The following is a 27,241-nucleotide window of genomic DNA, read 5'->3' on the forward strand; positions in this document are numbered from 1 at the left end:
TAAAATTCCTAAAACCACAGTTGGGTTTTAGGGTCAATTATACCAAATGATGGTTTCAGTACCAGACCAGCTGGATTGCACTGGGTTCTGCTTGGCCATAGGTGGTGCTGTTACTACTGTCAAGTGTGAGAACACAGTTTAGCTGGGCGCATTGAGTGGCATTCTTTCTCTGAACCAGCCCAGTGGGATTGTCATCTTGCTGTGCATTCTGGGAGAGGTTACTTAAGGTACTGACATCACGTGCTTCTGGGTTCCGGTCCAGAAGATCTTTCTGTCTGTTTGGTCCTGGTCCTCCTGACCAGCCCCCATAGCCATTACGGCCTGGGGTGCGGATCCATCCAATTCCGAGTCTCTGGGCTGGCTACCCCGAGGCAAAGTAACTGGAAGGAGGATTCAAAGGTGGTCCAGTGCCGTCTCATCTGTGGAGAGGCCCAGCAACTGGAGAAGCAATCAGCGGATGACTCTTCGGGAGAAGGCTACGCTGAAGGCTGGCTTCTCAGAAAGAGCCTGGAGGCTCAGTTGAAAGACACCAAGTGAATCTACACTCATACGGTATCGCCAGAGACTTTATTCACAAGCGTTCTTCACCAAGTCTATGGCAGAGACTTTATTCACGAGCATTCTACATCAAGTCTGTGGCAGAGACTTTATTCACAAGTGTTCTGCATCAAGTCTGTACCAGAGATTTTGTTCAAGTGTTCTACACCAAGTCTGTGGCAGAGACTTTATTCACAAGAGTTCTACATCAAGTCTGTGGCAGAGACTTTATTCACAAGCGTTCTAAATCAAGTCTGTGGCAGAGACTTTGTTCAAGTGTTCTATATGCAAGTCTGTGGCAGAGGCTTCGCTGTACTCAAGCACTCTATCGGCTAGGCCTAGTGAGAGAAGGTCTATCCGGTAGCTGTGAGAATCCAGTTGTGAGTGGCAATTCTCTGGATTTCTATAGTGAGAGACTTCCCATCTTTTTGCAGGTTCTAAGAGTACCTGAGCTTCTTACCTAACCCTCTACCCTTCATTGAGAGACTGTTCTTGTCAAATAAATATACCAAAAGTGGATCCAGTGTCAGTTTCTGCAGTTCTTTGGGTCATCTACCTCGGGAAACCCCTAGACGTACACGAGGTTAAGAAGGTAACGGTAAGCCCAATTAAATCGCCGCTCCTTCGGGGGTCAGTGCTACATATATTTTTTATATAATATTTTAATTTAATGAGTGGGTAGGTTATATATACACATTTTATTTTGATCTGGTTACATCATGTATTAGGTCCATACAGGCTCAGGGGGTGCATTATCGCATAGTAAGGCTTTTGAAACTATGAAAAGCTATAGGAAAATGACCGCTGTGTGTCTCAATAAAGGGTACAGAAACATGGCGGTGGCAGCCGCTAAATAAAGAATGGGAAATACATCAGTCAATCATATCTCCCTGAGGAAGTCATGAGGAGTGACAAAACTAGTAGGAGGGACCTGAGTGGCTGATGCATGAATAATTAGGAGGTGACCAGTAAGCCTCTGTACACACGGTCGGAGATTTCCACAACCAAATCCGTCGGATTTTGTCCGTCAGATTTAGTCTGACGGATTGTGTCCGAAACTGTTGCATACACACGGTCGGACTAAGTTGTCAAAAAATCCGATCTTTCAGAACGTGATGACGTAATTTCGTTACGATGGGACTAGATTCAGGCTAGTAGCCAATAGCTTTGATGTAGGAATTTGATCTGAGCATGCGTGGCACTTGGTCCAATCAAAATTCTCTACACATGATCGGATTACGTCCGACCGGCCCAGTTGGTCGGGAAATATTTCCAACATGTTGGAAAATTGGGTCGGACGGAGATTCGGACGGAATCAGTCCGATGCATACCACACACAGTCAGATTATCTGACGACACGGTCCGATAGGACACATTCCGACGGATTCTCCGACCATGTGTACGCGGCATGATTCAGTGTAACGGATGGAGGGAACACTGATAACTGGGGCTGCAGGACCGCTTCTAAGGTGATACCATTATCCTAGCACTGATGGCACTAAGATATACAGGCCTGATGAAATGTGAGTGCATATTTTTTGTATGACCAAGTTGAATACATTTTTTTTTAAAAGCACTATTGCTAGATTTGACAGCTTTGCATGTGGGCAATGTCGGCTTGGACATAGTCCCACCACTTCCAGATAAACACTTCACAACATGGTTTCACTAACCCCATGTCCAGAATAAAAGGGATCTCAGTAGCGTTCCACAGCTCCGTCACCCCAGAAGTAATCGATACCGACATAGATGGAAAGGGCAGGTTCTTGTTTTTAAAATTGCAATATTTACAGACTGTTTTCACAATTGCCAATGTTTATCTCCCAAATCAGAACCAGGTCCACTTCCTTTCCTAGGTGACAGCCCGCCTGAAGGCCTTCGGGACTCCCAATCTGATCTTAGGGGGCAACCTCAACACCCCCCTCAATCTGAGACTGGACTCATCCACTGGTAAGTCACACATCACACCCTTCTCACTAAATAAAATACGTACCATCCTAACGGAGCTGTCCTTGTTTGACACATGGCGACTTCTACACCCGGGTGAGAGAGATTACAAGTATTACTCCCCTGCACATAAATCTTACAGCAGAATAGATTACATCTTTCTATCACAAACACACTTAGATCTAGACCCGGCCGGCGGGATAGGTCTGAAACTATGGTAGATAACCTACTGAATGACACTGCATGCACCGCTGCGGTGTCTAAAGCTATCACAAACTTTACCCAGACTCATATACAAGATGAGACATCTGCCATGAACAAATGGGAAACCTTGAAATGCGTGTTATGAGAGATTTTCATTCAACATTGCTCCAGACTAAAAAAATCTCACACAGAAGACATACATTGCCTCTTCTCTCAATTCGCTTCCCTCGAAACCACACACAAATGCACCCTAGACCCCAAAACACTGGTAGAACTATCCAATGCAAGATGAGGTTTACTGAACCTTTTTGCAGAAAGATCTATGACAGCATGTAACAAGGGATGCCACGTTTACTATTCCCAAGATAATAAATGTGGGAAACACTTAGCACGGGTTATTCACCCCAGACAACAGAGACAAAACATTTCCCACATTATGTCCCCCTCCCAACAAAAGAGGTGCAAAAACACCAAAATAGTTTCGGAGTTCAAGGATTTCTATTCTTTGCTTTATAACCTCCCGCCTCCTGTAACGCAAACTTCCTCACCCTCATCAGACCTCCATCAATATATACAGGACACAGCATTACCTAGAATAACGTCCTCAGAAGCAGATACTCTGGAACAACCCATAACCCCCTTCGACTTCTTACTCATGATTAAAAATCTTAAAAATGGTAGGAGTCCGGGACCAGATGGATATACCCCCCAATTTTAGAAGACATTTGCGCAACAACTAGCCCCAATCATGGCAAAAGCATTTGAGAAGGTGAACAAGACGCATCCCTTGTCATCACAATTTCAAGCCCAAATAGTGGTAATACCCAAACCCGGAAAAGACCACTCACTATGTAGCAACTATAGGCCCATATCACTATTGAACATTGACCTAAAGCTCTTCTCTAAAATTTTAGCCACACGTATAGCCCCCCTGCTCCCCTCCATAGTCCATAGTGACCAAGCTGGTTTCATCCCGGGTCGGGAAGCCAGGGACAACACCATGAAAACCCTACACCTTATATCTTATGCTAAACACAACATTCCCACCTGCTTAATGGCATGTGACACCGAGAAGGCTTTCGATACAGTTAGTTGGCCCTTCCTACAAGCATCCCTACAACAAATAGGCATAGGCCCACGGACGATAACCAAAATAATGTCATTATACTCAAACCCTTCAGCAAAATTATTAGGCAATGGCGAGGCTACTGAGGCCTTCGGAATAAGAAATGGCACAAGACAGGGATGCCCACTATCACCATTATTATTTGCGCTCATTGTTGAACACTTGGCCCAAGCCATCTGAGGTAACGATTCTATTCACGGAATCCCCACTTCATCAGCCCCCCGTAAACTATCACTCTACGCTGATGATCGTCTTCTATATGTCACCCAACTACAAATTATCATCCCCGCCATTCTGAAGGAGCTTGACCACTTTGGAGCACACAGCAACTTCAAAATAAACATTGCTAAAACAGAAGTCCTGAATATATCCCTAGCACCGAAAGAAGTAGCCCTTATACAAGGAAAACGTTTCCTTTCCGCTGGCAATCACACTCAGTTAAATATTTGGGGACTGAGATCCCTAAAGACCCACAAGACATAAATGCCCTGAATTATAGCCTTCTGCTGACAAAAATCTGACGTTCTCTAGAATCCTGGCATAATCTCAAGCTTACATGGTGGGGGCGAATGAATGTCCTCAAAATGGACATTCTAACTAAATTGCTCTATCTTTTTCAAACATTGCCCATTCTCCTTCCCAATGCATTTTTTCTTTCGCTTCGCTCCTTAGCGGTCAAGTTCATATGGCAGCACCATCCTTCCAGAGTCAAGCACAACATTTTATGCACGCCCAAGACTAGAGGAGGCCCCGGCTTGCCGGACTTTCAATTATACCATACATCTGCCATAATATCGAGACTCCTTGAGTGGTTCCCAAGACTTCTAACAAAACCATCCACGATTATTGAGCAAGACATGGCACGGGTTGACCTCCGAGCCCTCCTCTGGGGATATAACATTAAATTCCGCACAATACAATAAATCTCCCCATTAACAACCGCAGCTCTCACCTTATGCTATAGCAAAATTAATAAACTCTCCCTATCCACTGATCCAGGCCCTCTTATCTCACTATTCGATAATCCGTCACTAGAGGTCAATGTGGCTTATATAAGTGGGAACAATGGCCCACAGCCAAACAATTCATTCACCCCACCACAGGCCGATTCCAATCACCGTCAGACAACTACCCCGACCGACTGGCTCTCCACATTATCCCTGACTCAATTTAGTAGGTCATTGTATCTTTCAGGTCAGGTCCACAGACCACTCACGACATTCAAGGATATGTGTGGTCTCTCTCAGACCCCCAGACACACATAGTCTCTGATATATAAAGATATACAATCTCCCACATGTGATTCTCTACCTAATTACACGCAAAAATGATCCAAGGACCTGGGCATAGAGATATCCCCTGAACAATGCTCCATATCATTCACATTTACACATAAATCGTCCAGATCAGGATTTACACAGGAGAAGAATTACAAATTACTATCACATTGGTACAGAGATCCAGTCACGGTACACAGGATATTCCTGACCACACCGGACACTTGCTGTCACGGAGGAAAAGGTTCATACATCCATGTGTGGTGGAAGTGTGACAGAGTTCGCCCTTTCTGGGATAGAGTTTGTAGTATTTACAATGATTTATATCAGACCTCTTTAACCCCATCCCCATTGATGGCTCTACTATCCATCCTCCCAGGACCAGTCCAGTCTCACAAAAAGAGTCTTCTTAGATTCTTCCTAGCTGCAGCCCGTCATGTCATCTCTCTGTACTGGAAAAAGGATGCCATTCCCTCTATTTTTAGATGGATAGACATCCTCAATGACATGATGCTCATGGAGGTGCCACATGCAAAGATGGAAAATACCTATGACAAATTTGTTCTTTTGTGGTCCCTCTGGCGACACCACTCCTCATCTGACCTCTTCCTCAACAGCATTTCTAATTGAGGTCTAGGCCATAGCCCACACTGCAGTGGAGGGTGATGTCGCCTTTAATTTTGAAAGCTATAGCTATTGTGGGTTCAAACGTACATTACCCTGACAATTATCCATGCTACTAACTATAGATAACCTGGACATAAGGGTCCAATACATCTGAGTCCCCTCCCCTTTTTTCTTTTTTTTCTCCTCTTAACTACCCCATCCCCACAGTTTAATTGATGATGCCAAGCTTCGGGCGGTGTCCAGAGTGAGAAGACACTGCACAGAGCTATATCTTCCCACGAAAAAATATTTTTTTGTGCACCTAAGTTTACTTGAAACTGTAAATATTTTGTATTGTACTGTGAGAGAGTAGGTGTGAATATCCTCCCCAACCCCATCCCCTTTCCCTTCTCTTTATTCTGTTTCCTATCCACCCCTGATTCCCTTTTTTTCTATATTGTTATGCTTCTTAAAAATGCAAAAAAAAAATATATTCAACCTTTATTTATAGAAAAATCCAGGGTACTTACATTTCATCAGATAAAAACGAGCATGTAAAAAAAAAACAGCAGTCTGTATAATTAGCATTTGTTTCCAACCACAAAGATGGCCGCAGTCGACACGTGACAATGTCGTGATGTCAGAATTCTTCCCAACGCGGTGTTTCGTCCAGTCGAACGTCATCAGGGGCATGGTTAGTGTTCATACTGACTTCTTTATATAGGAGGAAGGGCGGAAGTATACACGCCCATTCCCCTGTGTTCCAACCCTCTCTCTCATCCACAGGAAGCAGAACCACAGACAACAGTATGTTTACATCCAGGTCTCAAAATACATGGCTAGAAACACCCACGGCGGCCATGTTTAGGGAGACTAGATAGAAAACACTATGATTGTATAAATATAATCTGTGAGGGGGAAAGGAAAAGAAACCCTGCCAAATTGAAAATACCATGAGGCATTCCTTCTTTTATATTTTATGCATGCACCTCTGATTCTTTGGTGGAACTATAAGACCCAGCCATCTGTGATCTTCATTAATGGTTTTGTGGTTCTGTGCATTTATCATGCCTGTTTGACCACCTGTGATCAAGTGGTCCATTCTTTTTGGTAAGAGGCCTGGTGTATTGATGCTCGTGGAGGATAAGTCCATATTCACCTAATTTGTATTTCTGTCTGCACTGTGGGTGATTCCAGCGTTTTCTCATGAACAAGGACTTTATTTCAAACACTATGGACATTTTATTTGTAATACAACATTTATAGTGCTGCATATCATTATATTTTTTATACAATTTATGCAGCTGCTTTATTACCGTTACTAGTGCAGTGATTCATTTTTAATATATCATTTAAAGTCCTGTGTATTTTCTGAGCACTGTAGTGCAATTCATATGCAAATTCCAGGCTCATTGCCTTCTATAGGAATGCATCTAAATGGCATAACTCATCTGTTTTGAACACAAATTCAATGAGAGAAAAAAAAGATGGTCGCTTGCTAATCCCGCTCCTCGCCACCTGAAAATATCAACTAACATTTCTGCTACCTGGAGGGCATAACCACATGTCATTCCCCTCGCCCCAATCTCCTATGACCCCAAAACTCTCGGTAGTGAGAACATTTTTTTTTACCACCCGTGCGCCCACATTCGGACGCCATCTTTGAGGCCCCGACCAGGAGTCAGGACCCGTTCCTAATGTCGCTAAGCCACCCAATATTGGGGACAGCCCTGAGATCCCTCAGTACAGCCGCTACCTACCCCGCGAGATGCCGATCTGCTCAACCGTTTCAAAATCATGCTGCAGTTGGGGCTCTCTTTAGCCACCTCCAAACTAGCAGCTCACCTAACTAAGGAAATTAAGGAGCTGGGCTCTTGCACGAATGATTTGTAGGAAAATATGGACACTGCAGCAACCGTCCTGGAAAACCACAAACAGGACTTATATGATCTGAGGAAGGAAATGGAGGCTTCTTTCTTGTGCATGGAGGAATTTGAGAACTGGTCTAGAAGAGGTAATTTGTATCTTCAGGGCCGCCCTGTGTCCATCGAGAACCTCACCTCTGCTGCCCTGTTTCAGGAGCTGGTCCTGGCCATTCTGCTTGACTTCGATCAGATCCACTGAGCCCTGGGCCCCAGAAGACCAGAAGGCCCCCCTCATGACATTGTGATAAAATTCACATACTATCGCACCAAAGAGACTCTTCTTCATGGTCCTTCCACCGCTACCAGCTTTTTGCTGACCTATCTCACATCACCATCCAGTAGTGCCGGCTGATAAAGCCCTACAACAGTGATGGTGAACCTGGGCACCCCAGATGTTTTGGAACTACATTTCCCATGATGCTCATGCACTCTGTAGTGCAGTTGAGCATCATGGGAAATGTAGTTCCAAAACATCTGGGGTGCCAAGGTTTGCCATCACTGCCCTACACGATGGCTCTCTTCAATCAGAACATTTTGATACTGCTGGGGATTCCCCTTTAAATGATCCTTTTCCTACCAAGGTTGCTCTGACACCGTGACCTCCATGGAAGAAGCCAGGACTGTCCTGGAAAACCTCCACCTGCTACCACTCAGCAAGAGGTCTCACAACCCAACTAGGTCCAAGCATCCCCGCTTTCCTTCTGACCTCCCGGGTCACTTATGGGACAAAGTTGTAGGCTGCAAATTCTCTCTTCCACTCACCCCATCCGCTACCGGCTCAACAAGGTCTAACCCAGGATTAAATTCTCCTCATTAGGTACTTGCTTTTCATTTCTTCTCCAAGTTGGGTTGGGCCTTCCCCCTATGGAAGACCACGTACCGCCTCTGCTCTAGAAGTTAGTGTCTACCTCATGGCAATTTGTTTTCCAATTGTTTGTTTGTGACTTGGGATCCCCAGCCCCTGACACACTGAACTGGAAACCTGAATGATTACTCTTTTGCGCAGGCTCCACTGACCACTGGAGTATCAGAACTACTATCTACTTTACCAACTCCCCTGTTATGCTGTTCTCCATTCGGCTGCCATGAACTTCCTTAAGTGGTCTTACCCACCAACCCCAATTTAGCGCTTTCAGTGTGGTATGCCCTGCTTTTCATTTCACTGGGAGGGACCCCATGTCCTCCTTAGCTGTTCTCCCATCTGTCCTAAAACCCACTGAGGGGGAACCCCTCACAACTCCAGCTTGTAACTGCGGGATATAATTGAGGTGACCCACTCATCCTGAATTATTGTTCCCCAAATGTCTTCAAAGTGCAGCAGCTTTAACCCCCACCAGATGGAGTGGGGGTATCACCTCAAAAGGAGGGCTTGGTGCTGGGTTTAGAAGAATTTCAGACCCAGGTTATTTTCTGGCCCTGGCCTTGCGGCTTGCCCCTAGCACCCTGTTGGCGGTGGAACTGCCTTGGCGCTGAGACATTTGAGGAAGCCATCCAGAAAATTTTAAAATGAGGGATGCCTGGTGCTTTTCTTCACAGAAAGTAGAGAACTCTTCTCTCTGGAAATCTTTCGGATAGATTTGTCCAAATGATCACCAAATAAACATTTCCCATGAAAAGGGAAACCTGCCAATAACTTTTCACAAGAAAGCTCAGTTAACCAGTTCCTAAGGCACAAAAGTTTGTGCATATGTACAGACGAGAGCCAAACGAGAAACCTGCTGTATTGAATTCTTTTAAGACGCCAACAGCAAAACACAGCGCTCCAGGAATATCTGTCTTATTTTCAGGCAGATCATCGTCCTGGTTAGGCCCATCAGGCCATTTGACCTGATCCTTTATGGACTGACAGATATCAATTGCTGCAACAGCTGGCTAATTAGCTGAACTGGCCAAAGAAAAGTAAGCCTTTAATAATGACTCCAATTTCTGGTCAACTAGAAATGTGACTAATGTGACCCAGGTAAGGAAAAATGAACCACTGCAAGTACCTGTTCAGAGTTTGCTCTGTGTCCCACAGCTGCCTTCTGGAAGCACAGAATGCTGACTGCTGACGCTGATGGGAATTCTTTCAACAGTATATATTAATGCATATATATATCCTACTTGATTGTATAATAAATTGAAATCCAATGTAGTTTGTCTCTACAGGTCCTCTGTTTGCAGGAGCACATCTATAATAACCACATTTAAAGGATCAGGGATTCATGTGAAGAATACTGAGAATTCCTCACATATCCAGGTAGGTGCAAGTATTATTGTCTAATAGCCCTTCCCATCCTGCAACTGATCACTCGCTACAAGGAATAAGGTGTGTCAGTGTAGAGACACACTGACACACCTTATTCCTTGCATCCATTTGGATGGGGAAATCCTCCTGCTGTGCTATTGTGTTCTGATGGCAGGGAGACTTTCCCGCCTTCAGAAAACAATGATCAGAGCTGCCGGCTGTAGCTGGCAGCAATCATCAATCAGGAAAAAACAGACAGGTTGGTTGTACAAAAGATGATTGGTAGATCGACATCTGTACAAACTGGGTGCCCATACATGCATTGAACTTTGGCTGGTCCCTGCTGAGCCGGAAAAATTTTGATCCATGGATGGCTGGCTTAAGGCAAAGGAATATTATTCTGTAGTTGTGAATGATCAGCTTAGTCTAGAAAGGGTTAATCCAACCTGATCTATTATGACTAACTTTAATCTACATGGTGTTTGTATTCCAATTTTGGTGCCGGGACACTGCACACGTGACTTGTGTATCACCCATTACCTAAAGTATGGTGAAGTGGTTCTCTACCTCAATTCTCAAGTACCCCCAACAGGCCATGTTTGCAGGTTTTCCTTTATCTTGCATGGGTGCTTTAAATTAGAGTAATTGGCTTGGTATTTTTGACAGCTATTTTATCTAAGAGAAATTCACAAAACATGGCCTGTTATGGGTACTTGAGAACTGAGGCTGAGAACCACTGGTATGGTGTACATATGTAATCCTTGTCATTTTCCATGTTTTTGATTTAGACGCTTTTTCCTACATAGTAGCTGAACATAACCTAAACGAGGCATCACTAAATGGCGTACCGCCACTGACCCTCCATGGTCGCACCATTTAGGAGCCGGTTCTTTTCCTCAGCTGCCACTAGCACTGTCTTCTTTGCAGAGCTGACATAGGGAAACACAACAGCAATGGACGGAGGGCGGGAGCTGGCCCAGTTTACTGATTGCTTGCTTAAATGCAAGGCAGTCCAAGCAACCAATAAGTTAACTGGGGCAGCTCTCACCCTCAGTCTATTGCTGTTTTGACCTTCCGATGTCAGCTCTAGACTTTCTGTGCCTCCTACTCTCCCTCCTGTGTAAAATAGGACAGGGAAGAGGGTTCTCTCACTGCTGTGGCCAATAAGTTAACTGGGGCAGCTCTCACCCTCAGTCTATTGCTGTTTTGACCTTCCGATGTCAGCTCTAGACTTTCTGTGCCTCCTACTCTCCCTCCTGTGTAAAATAGGACAGGGAAGAGGGTTCTCTCACTGCTGTGGATGGGGAATCCGGGGGTGATGTGAAGGGGTCAAGAAACTGCAATGCAAAGAAGGGTGATATAAAAGGGGGGGGGGGTGAGGACAGGAATATGAAGTGGGGCTGGGGACTGCAATGTGAAGGAGGGGTGCCATAAAGGGGAGGGGGTGAGGACAGGAATGTGAAGGGGAGTGCTATAAAGGAGGTGAGGATTGCAATGTGAAGGGGGGTTCTATGAAGGGGTTGAGTACAGGAATGTACTCCTTAAGGACTGTAATGTGAAGGGAAGAAAGATGTGCGGGGGGGGGGGGGGGGGGGCAGAGTTTTATGCAGAAAGCAGAAAAAGAAGTCCCTGACCCTTTTTTTTTAAATTGCTCCATACCAAGCTGCATGTACATTTGATTTGGACCTCTGCTGGAAAATGGAAAGAGTATGGCGCAACTGCAAACCTACCAAGACATGGCCATCCACCTGAACTGACAGGCCGGGCAAGGAGAGCATTCATCAGAGAGGCAGGCAAGAGGCCCATGGTAACTGTGGTGGACCTGCAGAGATCCACAGCTCAAGTGGGAGAATCTGTCCACAGGACAACTATTAGTCATGCACACCACAAATCTGGCCTTTATGGAAGAGTGGCAAGAAGAAAGCCATTGTTGAAAGAAAGCTATAAGAAGTCCAGTTTGCGAGAAGCACACAGCAAACCTGTAGAAGAAGGTGTTCTGGTCAAATGAGACCAAAATTGATTTTTGGCCTAAAAGCAAAACTCTATGTGTGGTGGAAAACTAACACTGCACATAACCCTGAACACACCATCCCCACCATGAAACATGGTGGTGGCAGAATCTTGTTGTGGGGATACTTTTCTTCAGCAGGGACAGGGAAGATGGTCAGAGTTGATAGGAAGAAGGATGGAGCCAAATACAGGGCAATCGTAGAAGAAAACCTGTTAGAGTCTGCAATGACCCTCTACATACAGCCAGAGCTACAATGGAATGTTTTAGAGAAAAGCATATTCATGTGTTAGAATGGCCCAGTCAAAGTCCAGACCTAAATCCAATTGAGAATCTCTGGCAAGACTTGAAAATTGCTGTTCACAGATGCTCTCCTACCAATCTGACAGAGCTTGGGCTATTTTGTAAAGATGAATGGGCAAAAATGTCACTTTCTAGATGTGCAAAGCTGGTAGAGACATACCCAAAAAGACTTGCAGCTGTAATTGCAGGGAAAGGTGGTTCTACAATACAAAGGCTAGCTGAATACAAATGCATGCCACACTTATATTTATTTGTAAATAATTTTGAAAACCATTTATCATTTTCCTTCCTTACAATTATGTGTTGGTCTATCACATAAAATCTCAATAAAATACATTTATGTTTTTGGTTCAAGCTTTCAAAAGACCTGGTTTTATTGGACTCCAATTTCCAACATTGCTACTAAACCCTTCCGGGTGGCGAAAGGACTGAGAAGTACTTTCCCACCTTTCCCATTTTACAAGGATGTACAGAACAGATGGCTGCAAATAAACAGGTACAATGTATGTAGGAGTATTTATTTCATCTCTGTGTATCACCTGAGGCTTGTCACTTCCCTGTGCATAGGTAAGGGTTTACAACCACTTGCCTACTGGGCACTTAACCTCCCCCCTCGTGACCAGACCAATTTTCAGCTTTCGGTGCTCTCATTTTAAATGACAATTACTCATTCATGTAATACTGTACCCAAATTAAGTTTTTTTTTTTTTTTCAATTTCTTTATTTCTTTATTTTTTCCCTTTCCATTTTTTTCTCAAGTAAACAAGAATAGAATTCTACATAAACAATCTAAGAGTCATACATCAAGTTTCCATATTCATACATAATAAACAAAAATAGCATAACAATTCACTCTATTCCCTTCGCTTCTTACTCCCCTTATAGTGTAATGTATAAATCCACAGAGAGAACAGGCCAGGTTAGTGGTAATATATATAATATATCGGGACAGTATCATAGAAACTTCTCTCTCAGTCCCACATACCCCATGTCTGATCCTCGGTTGGTACTGTTCCCAATCAGATCAGAGTTGTATTGTTATCCTCTTCTTTCTCATCTTCCCCCCCTAATATTTTCCCCCCTATTCTTCTCCCCCCCCCCCCGAAAAAAAAATTAAAATTAAGTTTTTGTCCTTTGTTTCATACAATTAGAGTTTTCTTTTGGTGGTATTTGATCACCTCTGGGTTTTTTATTTTTTGTGCTATAAATGAAGAAGAGACTAAAAATTTTGAAAAAAAAACTATTTTTTCTTCATACATTTTGGCCACAATTTATACTGCTACATATCTTTGGTAAAAATAACCCAAATTAGTGGATATTATTTGGTCTTTGTGAAAGTTAGAGAGTCTACAAGCTGCGGTGCAAATAGAAAAAAAATTGATCACACCTGATGTACTGGTGGCCTATCTCATTTCTTGCTATATCATAGAGAGACACATATGTGAGAGTCTGCACACCCCAATTAAAGTCTTTGAAAAGAAAGTGGAAAGTTCCCCACAGGGCTTTTTAGCAGCGAATAGGAGTCAAATATTTTGTAAAAATCGCAGATTTATTATTTCAAAAGATGGTTGGACACAAAACATATATAAAAAAATATTAAAATATGAGCTCTTGTATATACAAGGCAAGACAAATTAGGCTAGGAGAGGTTATACATCAAGGGTGATAGATTGTTACACTTCGAATTGCACTATCCGATGTGTGGAAATGCCCCAATGCATTTCGACCTCAAATGTTATGATCTTCTTCAGGGGATCCTTATATTTCTATAAATACATCAAGAGGACAGATTTCAATATTCTAATTGTCATGTAATTTAATATCCAATAGAGTCCAATACAGTCTCATTTATTAAGTATACATTGTCTTGTGTTTGATTTATGTAATCACAGTGCATTTACCCTTTCCGCCAGGAAGGCTCGCTTAACCAGTGACTTCTTTAGAACCAGATAATCCCCTCAAGTATGATCCCGGAACCCACTGAGAGCCTGTCCACACCCTTAACCCAAGGGGGCGACCCTGATCTGTGAGGCTTACAAGTTGTCACATGATTAACGCCCCCCCAACTAGGAATCAAATGGGCAGGAGCACCTGAAAATTGTACATAATTAGCGTACCAAAGAGGTAAGGGTAGTTTTTTTAGGACATTGTAAGAGGGGTATAATCTTAATGAAAGGAGTCCCCCTCCGTGAGCTGCCGGGGTTGTTTCAATGTTAGCTTAGTATATAAACTAGGTGTTTTCTCCATAGAGGGGTTGGGAAGTTTATATCCAATCCCTATATAAGAGAAACCATGTCACCAAGTCACGCCGTACATGGTATATCATTTTATATTTCGTTGCGATGGTGAGTTGTGCGTTCTCACAATCATCTTAGTATTTGGCATACAACAGATGATCTGGGTATGTTATAAACAGTAAGGAGCAACACAATTATATTGTGTCAGCAAGATGAAGAGCAGAAATAGGTGCATGTATGTGGTTACTGCTTATGGCGGTCCTTCTGTGGCCACCTCAGCGTTCCATAAGCGGCTCATTGGCCCCCTCCTGAGGGGAACTTCCAGAGGCAGAAGTACACACCTGTTACCCATTTTCAAATGAATTACTAAGGTACTTAAGATACGCCCTCCACCAGCATTCCTCAGACAACGCCCGGGAAGAGCACACATATATGCTTTGCAAGATGGATGGATGGATAATAATGGACATCACTGTGCTGCTGGGTTTCATTATTGAAAAAAATCTATTACTGACTAGGCCATTACAAATCTCTTCAACACAGATGCAGTATTTATACTCTTCTGATCTGAACACACAATTACTTCAATAACGCAATAAGGTATTAATTATTATTTTATTTTTGATCTCTTTTACTTTTTGTTTATACAATACATGGTCACTCTATAGCACTCTTTGTATTACTCACTTTTACCTGGTATCCTCTCGCCCTTTTGGTTTGGATGCATTAGTATCACACTACGTATTTTGTCTCATTTATTGTAAACTTTATTGAATACAATACACTTGTAAGTTTTTGTCACCTTTTAACATTCCTATTTTATTTATTTCTATTTTTCACATTTGTTTGCCTGTTTTGTGGTTTGGGCATGAATTGTTTACGTGCACACCCTCAACATATATTTGATTTAACACACATATATTTTCCATATTACACTTTTTTTTTGACATGCATCTTTTCAAATGGATTACACTCATTCGGCCGCTGTAAGCGATAACCACACACACATGCACCTATTTCCTCTCTTCATCTTGCTGACACAATATCATTGTGTCACTCCTTACTGTTTTTTAACATACCCAGATCATCTGTTGTATACTAAATACTAAAATGATTGTGAGAACAACGCACAAGTCACCATCGCAACTAAATATAAAATTATATACCATGTACGGTGTGACTTGGTGACATGGTTTCTCTTATATAGTGATTGGATATAAACTTTCCAACTCCACTATGGAGAAAAAACCTAGATTATATACTAAGCTAACATTGAAACAACCCCGGCAGCTCACGGAGGGGGACTCCTTTCATTAAGATTATACCCTTCTTACAATTTCCTAAAAAACTACCCTTACCTCTTTGGTACGCTAATTATGTACAATTACAATTTTCAGGTGCTCCTACCCATTTGATTCCCCGTTGGGGGGCCGTTAATCATGTGATCACTTGCAAGCTTTACAGATAGGGGTTGCCCCCTTTTGGTTGAGGGCGTGGACAGGCTCTCACTGGGTCTGGGATCGTACTTGAGGGGATTATCTGATTTTAAAGAAGTCTCTGGGTAAGTGAGCCTTCCTGGCGGAAAGGGTAAATACACTGTAATTACATAAATCAAACAGGAGACAATGTATACGTAATAAATGAGACTGTATTGAATATTAAATTGCATGACAATTAGAATATTGAAATCTGTCCTCTTGATGTATTTATAGAAATGTAAGGACCCCTGAAGAAGACCATAACCTTTAAGGTCGAAATGCATTGGGGCATTTTCATACATCGGATAGTGCAATTCCAAGTGTAACAATGTATCATCCTTGATGTATAACCTCTCTTAGCCTAATTTCTCTCAACTTGTGTATACCAGAGCTCATATTTAAATTTTTTATATATGTTTTGTGACCAACCATCTTTTGAAATAAAAAATCAGTGATTTTTACAAAATATTTGACTCCTATTTGCTGCTAAAAAGCCAGTGGGAAATTTTGTACTTTGTTCATCTAATTTCTTGCGCCCCTAACAAGCCAGGAAAGTACAAATACCACCCAAATGACCCCTTTTTTCAAAGTAGACATTCCAAGGTATTTAGTAAGATGCATGGTGAGGTTTTTGATGTTGTCATTTTTTCCCACAATTCTTTGCAAAATTAAGATTTTTTTTCCTGACAAAATTGTCATTGTAATAGGTAGAGGTCGACCGATATGGGTTTTTCTCTGGCCGATGCCGATGCCGATATTTAGAAATCATGGCGGCCGATAGCCGATATATGATGCCGATTTTTTTGGGCCGATATGTTAGGCCGATATTATTTAATTTAATTATTTTTTCCTTATTTATTTATTTATTTATTTTTTACTCCCCCTTGATCTAACACACCTTTCCCACTGGGGCGTTTTTTCAGGCGCTTTTGGGCTAAAAATAGCGCCTGTAAAGTGCCTGCAAAATGGCTCCCCTGCAGTCTGTTTGAAAGACAGAGTGCTTTCACACTGAGGCGATTTTGGAGTGGTGTATACCGCTCCTCCACCACTCCTGCCCATTGATATGAATAGGCACCACTGCCGAAGCGCATGCAATGCGATTTGGCAGCAGTGCTTCATGGGCGAATTTAACCTCTTCCTTGGCCGCTAGCTGGGTTATATGTACCCCACTAGCAGCCAAATAGCACCGCTAAAATGATGGTAAAGAGCCGCTAAAACTTGCGTTTTACCATCAACGCCTGCCCGCTCCAGTGTGAAAGCAGCCTTCATAAGTGATTAAGAAATTTTCTTACATTTAAACATTTATTAAACAAAACAAACCTCCAATCAGTTTACTTGTATGTATGATTTAGATAAAAAAAAAAAACCCTATATATTAAATAAAAACAGGTAGTCAAAACTTTTGGACGAAAAAAAAAAAATGGGCTAACTTTACTGTTTTTATTTTATTTTTATTTTTTAAATAGTGTATTTTTTTTCCCAAAAAAATGCATTTGAAAGACCTCTGTGCAAATGCCGTGTGACATAAAATATTGCAACAACCGCTATTTTATTCCCTAGGATCTCTGCTAAAAAAAATATATATAATTTTTGGGGGGTCTAAGTGATTTTCTGGCAGAAAATACAGGATTTTTACTTGTAAGCAACAAGTGTCAGAAAAGATTTAGTCTTTAAATGGTTAAACTGAGAACTTCTACACACAGAGATGACTTCATTCATTGAAGTGTAAACATTGTATGTTCTGTTCTTTTCTTGGCAGCCTGCCCAGAGGAGGAAAGACGTTTCTATGGCGACTCAGCAACTTACACTGACTTCTATTACAGAAGTAATTTCAAAGTCCCGCTGTAGTTCTAAAACGGCTTTTTATCAGCACAATCGGCCGATGCCGATTATTTAAAAAACTGCAAATATCGGCCGATATATCGGCCGGCCGATATATCGGTCAACCTCTAGTAATAGGTTATTTCTCTTGCATGGCATCTGTATATCACAAATGATACACCAAAATACATTCTACTACTCTTCCTGAGTATTATGATACCACATGTGTGTGTGACTTTTCCACAGCCTAGCCACATAGAGAGGCCCAATATGCAGGGAGCACCGTCACGTGTTCTAGGAGCATAAATGACACATCTAACTTGTTGACCATCTATTCCACTTTTGAAGGCCCTGGAGCACCAGAACAATGACATGTGACACAGATGACAGATGGCACTAATACGTGACACTGATAACAGATGCCACGTGACACGGTCAGGTGGCACTGATATGTGACACTGATAGTACTGGGGGCAGGTGGCACTGATAGGTGGCACTGGGGACAGATGGCACTGATAGGTGGCACTGATGGGTGGCACTGGGGACAGTTGGCACTGATGACACGTGACACTAATAAAAGATGGCACCGATGACACGTGACACTGATGACACTTGACACTGATAACAGATGGCACGTGTCACTAGGGGAAGGTGGCACTGGAGACAAATGGCACTGACAGGTGCCACTGGGGACAGAAGGCACTGATGGGTGGCACTGGGGACAGATGGTGCTGATGGGTGGCACTGGGGACAGTTGACATTGGGTGGCACTGGGGACAGTTGGCACTTATGGGTGGCACTGGGGACAGACGGCACTAATAGGTGGCACTGGGGACCCTGTGTTGTGTGATTTTTTTTTTTCACTCACGCTGCAGCAGGAAGCTCTCCTTCCTCACACGCAGTCTCTGTGAGGAGGGAGAGCCCGGCAATGAGAGATGATCTCATATGTTTACACTTGAGATCATCTCCCACTGGAAGCTCCGATCGAGTGCTAAATGGCTGCTGTGATTGCCCATTTGTCCAAGGGACACAGCCAAGACAGAATTTTGGTGGCATGCAGAGGGGAAGTAAACAGGAGGACGTCCAGGGACGCCCTCCCGGCAATTGAGTGCCGCTCTGTAGCTGTCTTTCGGCTATAGTGCGGGCGCAAAGTGGTTAAGGGGCAGGTGCTTTTATTTGGGGTTTTTTTCTTTTTTGGTTATGAATTGGCACCTATCCTACCCTGCTCTATTATGGGGGAGAAGATGTGTTCCCTAGCAATATAAATCATTATGGGTCTGAATCCACAATGCTTTGGCATGTGATTTTGTAACTAAAGCAGGAAGACCACGTCAATCAGGAAGTAGGGAGTGGCTGTAGGAAGTTATGGAAATCCAGATGTTAAAATACAAAAGGCAGCAGGAGTATCTAAAATTAAGTTTACTAAAATCCTTTCAATGTATATGCCTGATCAGCGGATGTTTTTTTATTTTATTTTTCTCAGCAAAAGTGGAGCTACCCTTTGAAGGAAATTATACTGTACTGAGAGAGTATACAGACATTCACTACTGACTTTCCCTTCTAAAAATGCTAGTTACCTGGCTACCTCACTGATCCAGTGGCTTTACTACTTTCTAAGGCTTGGTTCATGCCAACAGGTGTAACCAAGCACAGGAGTGTTTCCATGTCTCACGTGTAGGACAGCCAAATCATTTTAAATAGTTCCCCTACATGCAAGAAACAGAAAAAGAGTTTGAGATACGTGGGGTGCCATTAACAATTAATGGCACCAACATGTGTTTGCTAAATGGCAACGCCTTTCTCTGTATGTCATTAAAGCAAGTGATTTTGCATGCATTACCGAAATGCAATAGTGTGAAACTAGCCTAAGGCATTGACCGGCAAGAGGTACACAGATTCGTTTTGACTTCACCGTGACTGACCCGATGCAGTTTAGTGTGCCGCTCAGGCCCTGTTGAAGCAAAATTCTAAATTTGTAAATTCTGAAGCATCCGCCACTGGGAGTGCTGGCGTGGGATGAAGCTCATGCTATGGCTAGTATGAAAGAGAAGGATTCCTATAGCCACACATGCGCGTGGTTCCTAGGAGTGGCGACCTCAGCCTGGATTCCGGCCAGGCCACGCTCCCAACACATTTTGCTCTGCCTAGCTCTGTAGCTTAGGCATGGGGAGTTCTGGCTTCACACCGACTTTCTCATCAATGACTGATCAAGTATTGAAACTAGAGCCAGCCAGGCAACCAAATTATTTCTAAAACAAAGGCGGCAATGGCAACCCTTGTTTGTTTTCCAATACAGGTCTAATTTTTATGTATTTTCTACTGTAAAACTTACGGTTTGGAGATAAAATTCCTCCTCTTTCTCGACATCCAGAATACCCAGATATGGCAGAGCCGGAGGTGGCAGAAAAGGCTGAGCTAGAGAAGCCCGAGGTGTGTGTGTCTGGGCTAATGTAACGAGGGACTGTACCAAAACCATTGCAGTTCTCATATGTTCCAGATGATTGAGGGCTCCGAGCAAGGTATGTGGTACCTCCGCTTCCCAGAGAGGAGTCTGCTCCCTCACTGTCTGCAGGAATAGAAGGGATAGGATCTGTTGAGGAAAAAAAGGTATTCATGGTCAGTTACAATACAACAACATGGCTTTATATTATGCCACTAAAAATGAGTGCTGCTTAATCATTCCACCTTTTTTTGCAGGCATATTAGCTGATTTGGGCTTTTCAGTGAGAAAATGACATAAGCCTGATAAAGACAGAATGAAAAGGCACACTGTTCCATTTTACAAATATAACTGTCCTAAAGACTTAAGAAATTTAAAGAAATTTTTATTTATGTTTTACATATGTGGAAAGAGCTTAAGGTAAATACTTGAATCAATGTATATCAATATTTAAAAAAAAAAAACTTTTTATGTGCATTGCTTGTTCTGCTTTCTTCCTAGTGGTGCTGCTAAATTATTGTTGTTTTGATAGTCCCCTTGTCAGAATGGAAATATATACTAATAATGTGAAAACCCACAATGCTGCTGGAGGTCTGAGACCATATGACCTTACCAGCGGCCTTAGGCTAATTAGAGCTTGGTGAAGCATTTTTGTAATTATAGAAGAAGGGTGTACTTATTAATCCCAAAAACTCTAAATTAAATTGTAAGTTGGAAAAATATTGATAGTCTGTGGTGCCCAGGTCTTCATTTATTCACCTGGCTACTGTGTAACATGGTGTAACGTGTGTCAAAAGAAGGAATGGTTGTTTCCAGGTCATCATTGTCATTGGAGTGCTCTGGGATTTACCTTGGCAGCCTCCTACTGACAATCATGTTAACGGTGCTGGAAAATCTGTTAAAGCATCTCAGAAACAGTTTTCAAACACTCTGTAACCTTTTCACAGACTACAGATTGATTTTTATACAACTGTCTAAATGAGAGTTGTAGGTGCTTGTGTGTATGGATGCTTTTTCTGAGTGGATAGATGCATGCTGCTGTCAGAAACAGTTTTTAGATTTAGGAAGTGTAGCTAATAATGGTAGATTAGGGCAGTGTTTCTCAGCTCCAGTCATTACGGCATCCCAACAGGTCATGTTTTTAGGCTTCCCATTATTTTGCACATGTGATTTATTCAGTTTCACTGCCTTAGTAATTACCACAGCCGTTTCATCTGAGGGAAATCCTGAAAACATGACCCGTTGGGGCACCTTGAGGAACAAACACTGGATTAGGGAACACATTAGGGAACACATCAATACAAACAGTAAGGTTAAATGTTACAAATTTACTTTGGGGAAAAAATATAGCAAAGGTTTATGAGCAGTCAAGACTTCAAGACAGTCAACAACTTTGTTTAGTTCATGATTCTCATCTTTCTCCAGCTAATGGAGCTTTTCACTGAACTTGTAATACGTCTGCATAGTCCACCAACTGATCTTCTTTCCCACATGTATTCTTCATTGCTAGATCCTGAGCTAAGGGTGCTCAACACTGTCTCAGAACTGGAGACTGGGTAATTGCCAAGCAGCACCTTTCCATACCTCTGCAGGCTTGCTGGGATGGGCCTTTCCAGGGTCTGTTGTCTACGGCTATGTCAGTCAAGCCTAAAGGTAAGCCCATCACCTGGATCCACACCTCCCATTGTAATGCCTTCCCTCTTTGACATCAGCACTCTGAGAGTATGCTTTATGTTATACTTCAAGTTCAATTATTATTCCTAGTTCCTTATGCATGTTAGAAAACAGTTAACAGTTTTAGTCATGTGATCTGGGGGCAGGAAGCTGTGGTAGTTGTAAGATGGATGCTGCTGAATAAACAGCAGGCTACTGTTCAAGCTCTTTGTTGTCTGCCTATACTTTGTGTTAAATATAATACCATCAACCCACTGGTCAGACCCTCCTTTTTTGGCAAAATTTTAGGCTACTATCCATCTAAGAAATGTGGTGTCTGTCAGTATAACACACGAGGCAGAAGACCAAAGAGTTTAGGTCAGCAATCACTAATCGAGTGTATCCCATTGAACATTTTTGTGGAACCCCGCTTTAAATAGTACATACTTGGGATTCTGGGTGCGATAGGTACTAAAAATGCTTTTTCTTTTTTATTTAAAATGTATTTGTTATAACCATTGTTATTGAGATTCACTAATTCGTTCTTATAGGTTAGGATTATTTGATAGTTGTCAGGGCTGGCTTAGCCCTTCCTTCTCTGGGCTGGCTGCTCAGCTGTCGGCTAATTGCCAGCTCTCATCTCTCTCCACAGTTAACAGCTGTTCCATCCTGATCCTGCTCATCTGACATGCCTACTTAAAGCTGTCCAGCTCACTTCACCTCTGCCTTCCCCTTGGTCACATCACAAGAAACCATCTCCTGCGGTTCTGTTCAAAGACTGGCTTACTGACATCCCTTCTGGCTCCCTATCCTGCTTGCTGTTGCTCTACTTGGATCCCTGACTTCTGGCCTGGCTGATTACCCGATCTGGTTATTGAACTCTGGCCTGGCTGACTATTCGATCCGGTTACTGAACTCTGGCTATGCTTTGACTTGCTTTGACGCTTTTTCTATTTACCTTTTTATTTTTATTTAATAAACAAAAAGTAATTTTGTACTTAAAAGTAATTTAATTTTACTTCTATCTCGGTATGATTCATGGTTTCTGACAGCAGGCGAAGGCCATGAATTCAGAAGATAAAGTCAATCCACTTGTTGGTAATATTTTTTCCAGATTGGATGAGCAAGATCACCGCATGGATCAGTTTGCCATGGTGTTACAAACGCTCCTGAATCGCACGGCTCACCTGGAATCCCCCACGGTGGGTGTTCCGGTACAACCTGAGTCGCAGGCCGTCCCTGCTGCTGCGCCAGGCTCTGTGCAGGCACCCGCCTCAAGTATTTCCTGGCAGCAGAGGTTGCTTGGAACAATGAGGCCCTTGTGGCTGCTTTTTCTCATGGTCTCTCAGATTCCATCAAGGATGAGATAGCAGCCCGTGACATACCCACTGAGCTGGAGAGCTTGATCTGGTTTGCCATCCTCATTGACTGCAGACTCAGAGAAAGACTTTCTCTTAAGGAGCGCTTGCGGAAGCCTCCTGTACGTTTGCCTCCGATCTTTGTAGTCCCACCCATGCCTCCCTAGTCTCTTCTAGTCTCTGGTCAAGCCCCTGAATGATATGACCAGAAAGGACGGTAACCCACAGAGTTGGTTTCTGGAGTCCATTATGGCATTTGAGAGTCTCAAGGCTTCCTTTGTTTCTGCTTCTGTGTTGGCACATCCTGATCCTACGTTACCATTTATCCTTGAGGTTGATGCTTCTGAGACTGGAGTTGGCACCCTTCTGTCTCAACATCCTACCTTTAAGAGCGTTATGTATCCTTTTGGCTACTTTTCCAAGAAATTGGCACTTGCGGAGTGCAATTACGAGATTGGTGACAGAGAGCCATTAACGATCATTTTAGCCCTAAAAGAATAGAGATCTCTCCTTGAAGGTACCACTGTGCCGGTTCGCATTCTTACTGACCATAAGAATCTCACATTCTTGTCTGAGGCTAAACGCCTCTTTCTCAGAAAGGCATGATGGGCTCTTTTCTTGTCTAGTTACAATTACATTGTCTCATTTATACCCGGTACTAAGAAGGGCTGACACTTTATCACAACAATTTTCCTCCACTTCCAAGATGGAGTCGGTTCCGGTTCCTGTGATTCCTCCTGATTGTATTCTGGCTATGGTTTGCACCAGTCTCATTTCTCCTTTGGGTGACAAAATTCTTGCTTCTCAGGTTCATGCTTCTCCTAAGAAAACTTGTGACCGCTGCTTTGTCCTAGAGTCTCACTACTGTTGTGCTTCAGACTTATCATTCTCTCAAGGCTGCTGGCCACCCTGGGAAGAATCAACTCTTTTGGGCCATTTCCCAACAATTCTGATGGCCTAGTCTACGTGCTGATGTAACCGCCTTTGTAGCTGCCTGTTCCGTGTGTGCTCAGAGTAAGACTCCATGACACCTTCCAGTGGGCCTCCTACAATTCATACCCAATGGAGAGAGGCTCTGGACCCACCTGTCTATGGATTTCATTGTGGAATTACCCAACTCCCAGGGCAACACAGTTTTCCTGATGGTGGTTGACTGGTTCTCGAAAGTGTCTTATTGTATTCCACTTAAGAAGCTGCACACTTCTAAGGAACTGGCTTCCATTTTTGCTTGGGAGATCTTTCGCTTACATGGGCTACCCAAAGTGATTGTCTCAGTCAGGGGTAGTCAGTTTGTGTCCTAGTTCTGCCTTTTGTGCACAGTTGGGAATTCAGCTTGCTTTCTCCTCTGTATCAACCAAGGTCTAATGGGGCAGCAGAACAAGCCAATCAGTCCTTGGAGCAATTCCTACATTGCTATATTTCTGACCATCATAACAACTGGTCGGATGTCTTACCGTGGGCGGCATTTGCTCACAATAGTGCCTTGAATTCTGCTTTCCCATTCTCCCAGTTTATGGCGAACTATGGTTTCCAACCTTCCATGTTGCCTGACTCATTTGTTCCGCAGAGTATTTCTGCATTAGAGGAGTATTTCCGTGGACTTTGTTCCATTTGGGCACAAGTCCAGGAGGTTTTATGACATGCTAAAGATAGGTACAGACGCCATGCTAACTGCAGACACCTGCATGCGCCATCCAACCAGATTGGGTACAGGGTCTGGCTGTCATCTCGCAACCTTCGACTTCATGTTCCCTCTCTAAAGTTCACACTTCGGTTCATTGGGCCTTTCCGTATTCTTCACAGGAATAACTCTGTGGCTTACGCATTAGACCTTCTAATATGCGTATATCAAATGTATTTCATGTCTCCTTATTAAAATCTTTGGTCTGCAACCGCTTTACCACCTCGGTGCCTCGTCTTCTCCCTGCACAGGTTGAGAACCATGAGGAGTATGAAGTACAGTCCATTGTTGAATCCCATAGGTCCCGTGGGTGCGTACAGTACCTGGTGCATTGGAAAGGGTACGGTTTGGAGGAACCCTCTTGGGTCTCATCCTTGGACGTACATGCCCTTGTCCTCCTCCGTGATTTCCATAGACATTTTCCCCTCAAGTCTGGTGGTCCTCCGAGGGGGAAGGGGCATTGAGGAGGGGAAATGTCAGGGCTGGGCTCAGCCCTTCCTTCTCTAAGCTGGCCGCTCAGCTGTTGTCTAATTGCCAGCTCCTATCTCTCCACAGTGACTCACCTGTTGATGATTTCCTGCTCCTCAGCCTTGCCTACTTAAGCTGTCCAGTCCAGATGATCTCTGCCTTCACCCTTGTCACGTCTCTAGAGACGCTCTCCTGTGTGTCTGTTAAAGACTTGATTGGCTGACATTCCTTCTGGCTCCAGGTCCTGCTTGCTGTTCTACTACACTGTTTGCTGACTCCCTGATGTTTTGGCTTGTCTGACTATCCGTTCAAGTTCCAGCTATGTTTTGAATACTTTTACTCAGTTTACCTTTTTTATTACTATTAAACAAGTGTGATTTAACTGTACTTCTGTCTCAGTCTGATTCATGGATTCTGACAATAATACAGTTCAGAGTATATAGTGCAGCCCGTGTTGTATATATAATACAGTTCAAAGTATATAGTGCATCCATGTAGTATATAGTTAAATAGTAGATGAGGTTGAAAAAAGAAGTCCATAAAGTCCAACCTATGTGTGTGAGTCAGTCTTACATTGTATATCCCTGTATGTTGTGGTCGTTCAGGTGCTTATCTAATTTTCTTTGAAACTATCGATGCTCCCCACTGAGACACCTGCCGGGAATTCCACATCCGTTGCCGCTCTTACAGTAAAAAATCCTCTATGTAGTTTAAGGTTAAACCTCTTTTCTTCTAATTTTAATGAGTGGCCACGTGTCTTGTTAAACTCCCTTCCGCGAAAAAGTTTTATAGTTACATAAATATATAATACAGTTCAGAGTATATAGTGCAGTCAGTATAGTATATATAATACAGTGGAGAGTATATAGTGCCATTAGTGTAGTATATATAATACAGTGGAGAGTATATAGTGCCATCAGTGTAGTATATATAATACATTGCAGAGTATATAATGCAGTCTGTGTAGTATATATAATACAGTGGAGAATATATAGTGCCATGAGTGTAGTATGTGTGTGTATAATATATATATATATATATATATATATACATATATATATATATATATATGTATGTATATATGATATAAAAAAAAAAAATATATATATATATATATATATATATATATATATATATATATATATATACACATATAAAATACAGTGCAGTCAGTGTAGTGAATATATAATACAGTGGAGAATATATAGTGCAGTTAGTGTAGTATATATAATACAGTGCAGTATATATAGTGCAGAGTATATAATACAGTGTATTGAAGTGGTTAAGTGGAACTCTATGACAGAATTAAGGAAAAAAACAGTGTTGAGTTCCCCCTAAAATCCATACCAGGCCCTTTGGGTCTGGTATAGATTTGAAGGGGAACTCCACGCCAAAATTGAAAAAAAAAAATGGCATGGGGTCACCCCAAAATCCACACTGGACCCTTACCCGAGCATGCAGCCCGGCGATGTCCATTCATCTTCAATCATGTGACATCAGAGGGGACGGGGTCATCTGGTTACGTCAGCGACTGGCCTCGCCCTTGCTTATATAAGAGCTGTCAAAGCAAAAAGACAGCAATGGAGACAGAGCTTTTTACATTTTTTTTCTATTTTTCGGGTCCGTCGGGTGGGGTGATTGAAGATGGATGGACATTGCAGGACACTTTTTTCCCCCTGGTATGGATCAGGAAGGGGGGGGGGGGGGGGCGCTCGCTTGTCCCCTCTCTTTCCTAACCTGCAGGCTGCATGCTCGGATAAGGGTCTGGTATAGATTTTTTTTTCACATTTTGGAGTGGAGTTTCCCTTAATGCATTGATGCATTAAGATAAAACACCTTCTGCCTTTAGAACCACTTCAAGTATGGTCTATATAAGCTTGCATCCCTCTCAGTGGACTCTAAAAGAGCTCTTGGTTGTGGATTTCAAATGCTTCTTGTGCTAATG

The 27,241-nt window shown here is 42.8% G+C and overlaps 1 protein-coding gene across 1 annotated transcript in view; it reads right to left on the bottom strand.

The window, feature by feature from the left end:
• SRPK3 (SRSF protein kinase 3) overlaps positions 1–27,241 on the bottom strand; it is a 188,301-nt gene that overhangs the window by 28,895 nt on the left and 132,165 nt on the right. The window contains exon 11 of the mRNA XM_077478981.1: positions 20,029–20,286. Coding sequence (XP_077335107.1) covers positions 20,029–20,286 — 258 coding nt within the window. The remainder of the gene's footprint in view (positions 1–20,028; positions 20,287–27,241) is intronic.

Source organism: Lithobates pipiens, unplaced genomic scaffold (assembly GCF_037356315.1).
Source record: "Lithobates pipiens isolate NorthernLeopardFrog02 unplaced genomic scaffold, aLitPip1_a1.2 Scaffold_1, whole genome shotgun sequence".
Taxonomy (NCBI): Eukaryota; Metazoa; Chordata; class Amphibia; order Anura; family Ranidae; genus Lithobates; species Lithobates pipiens.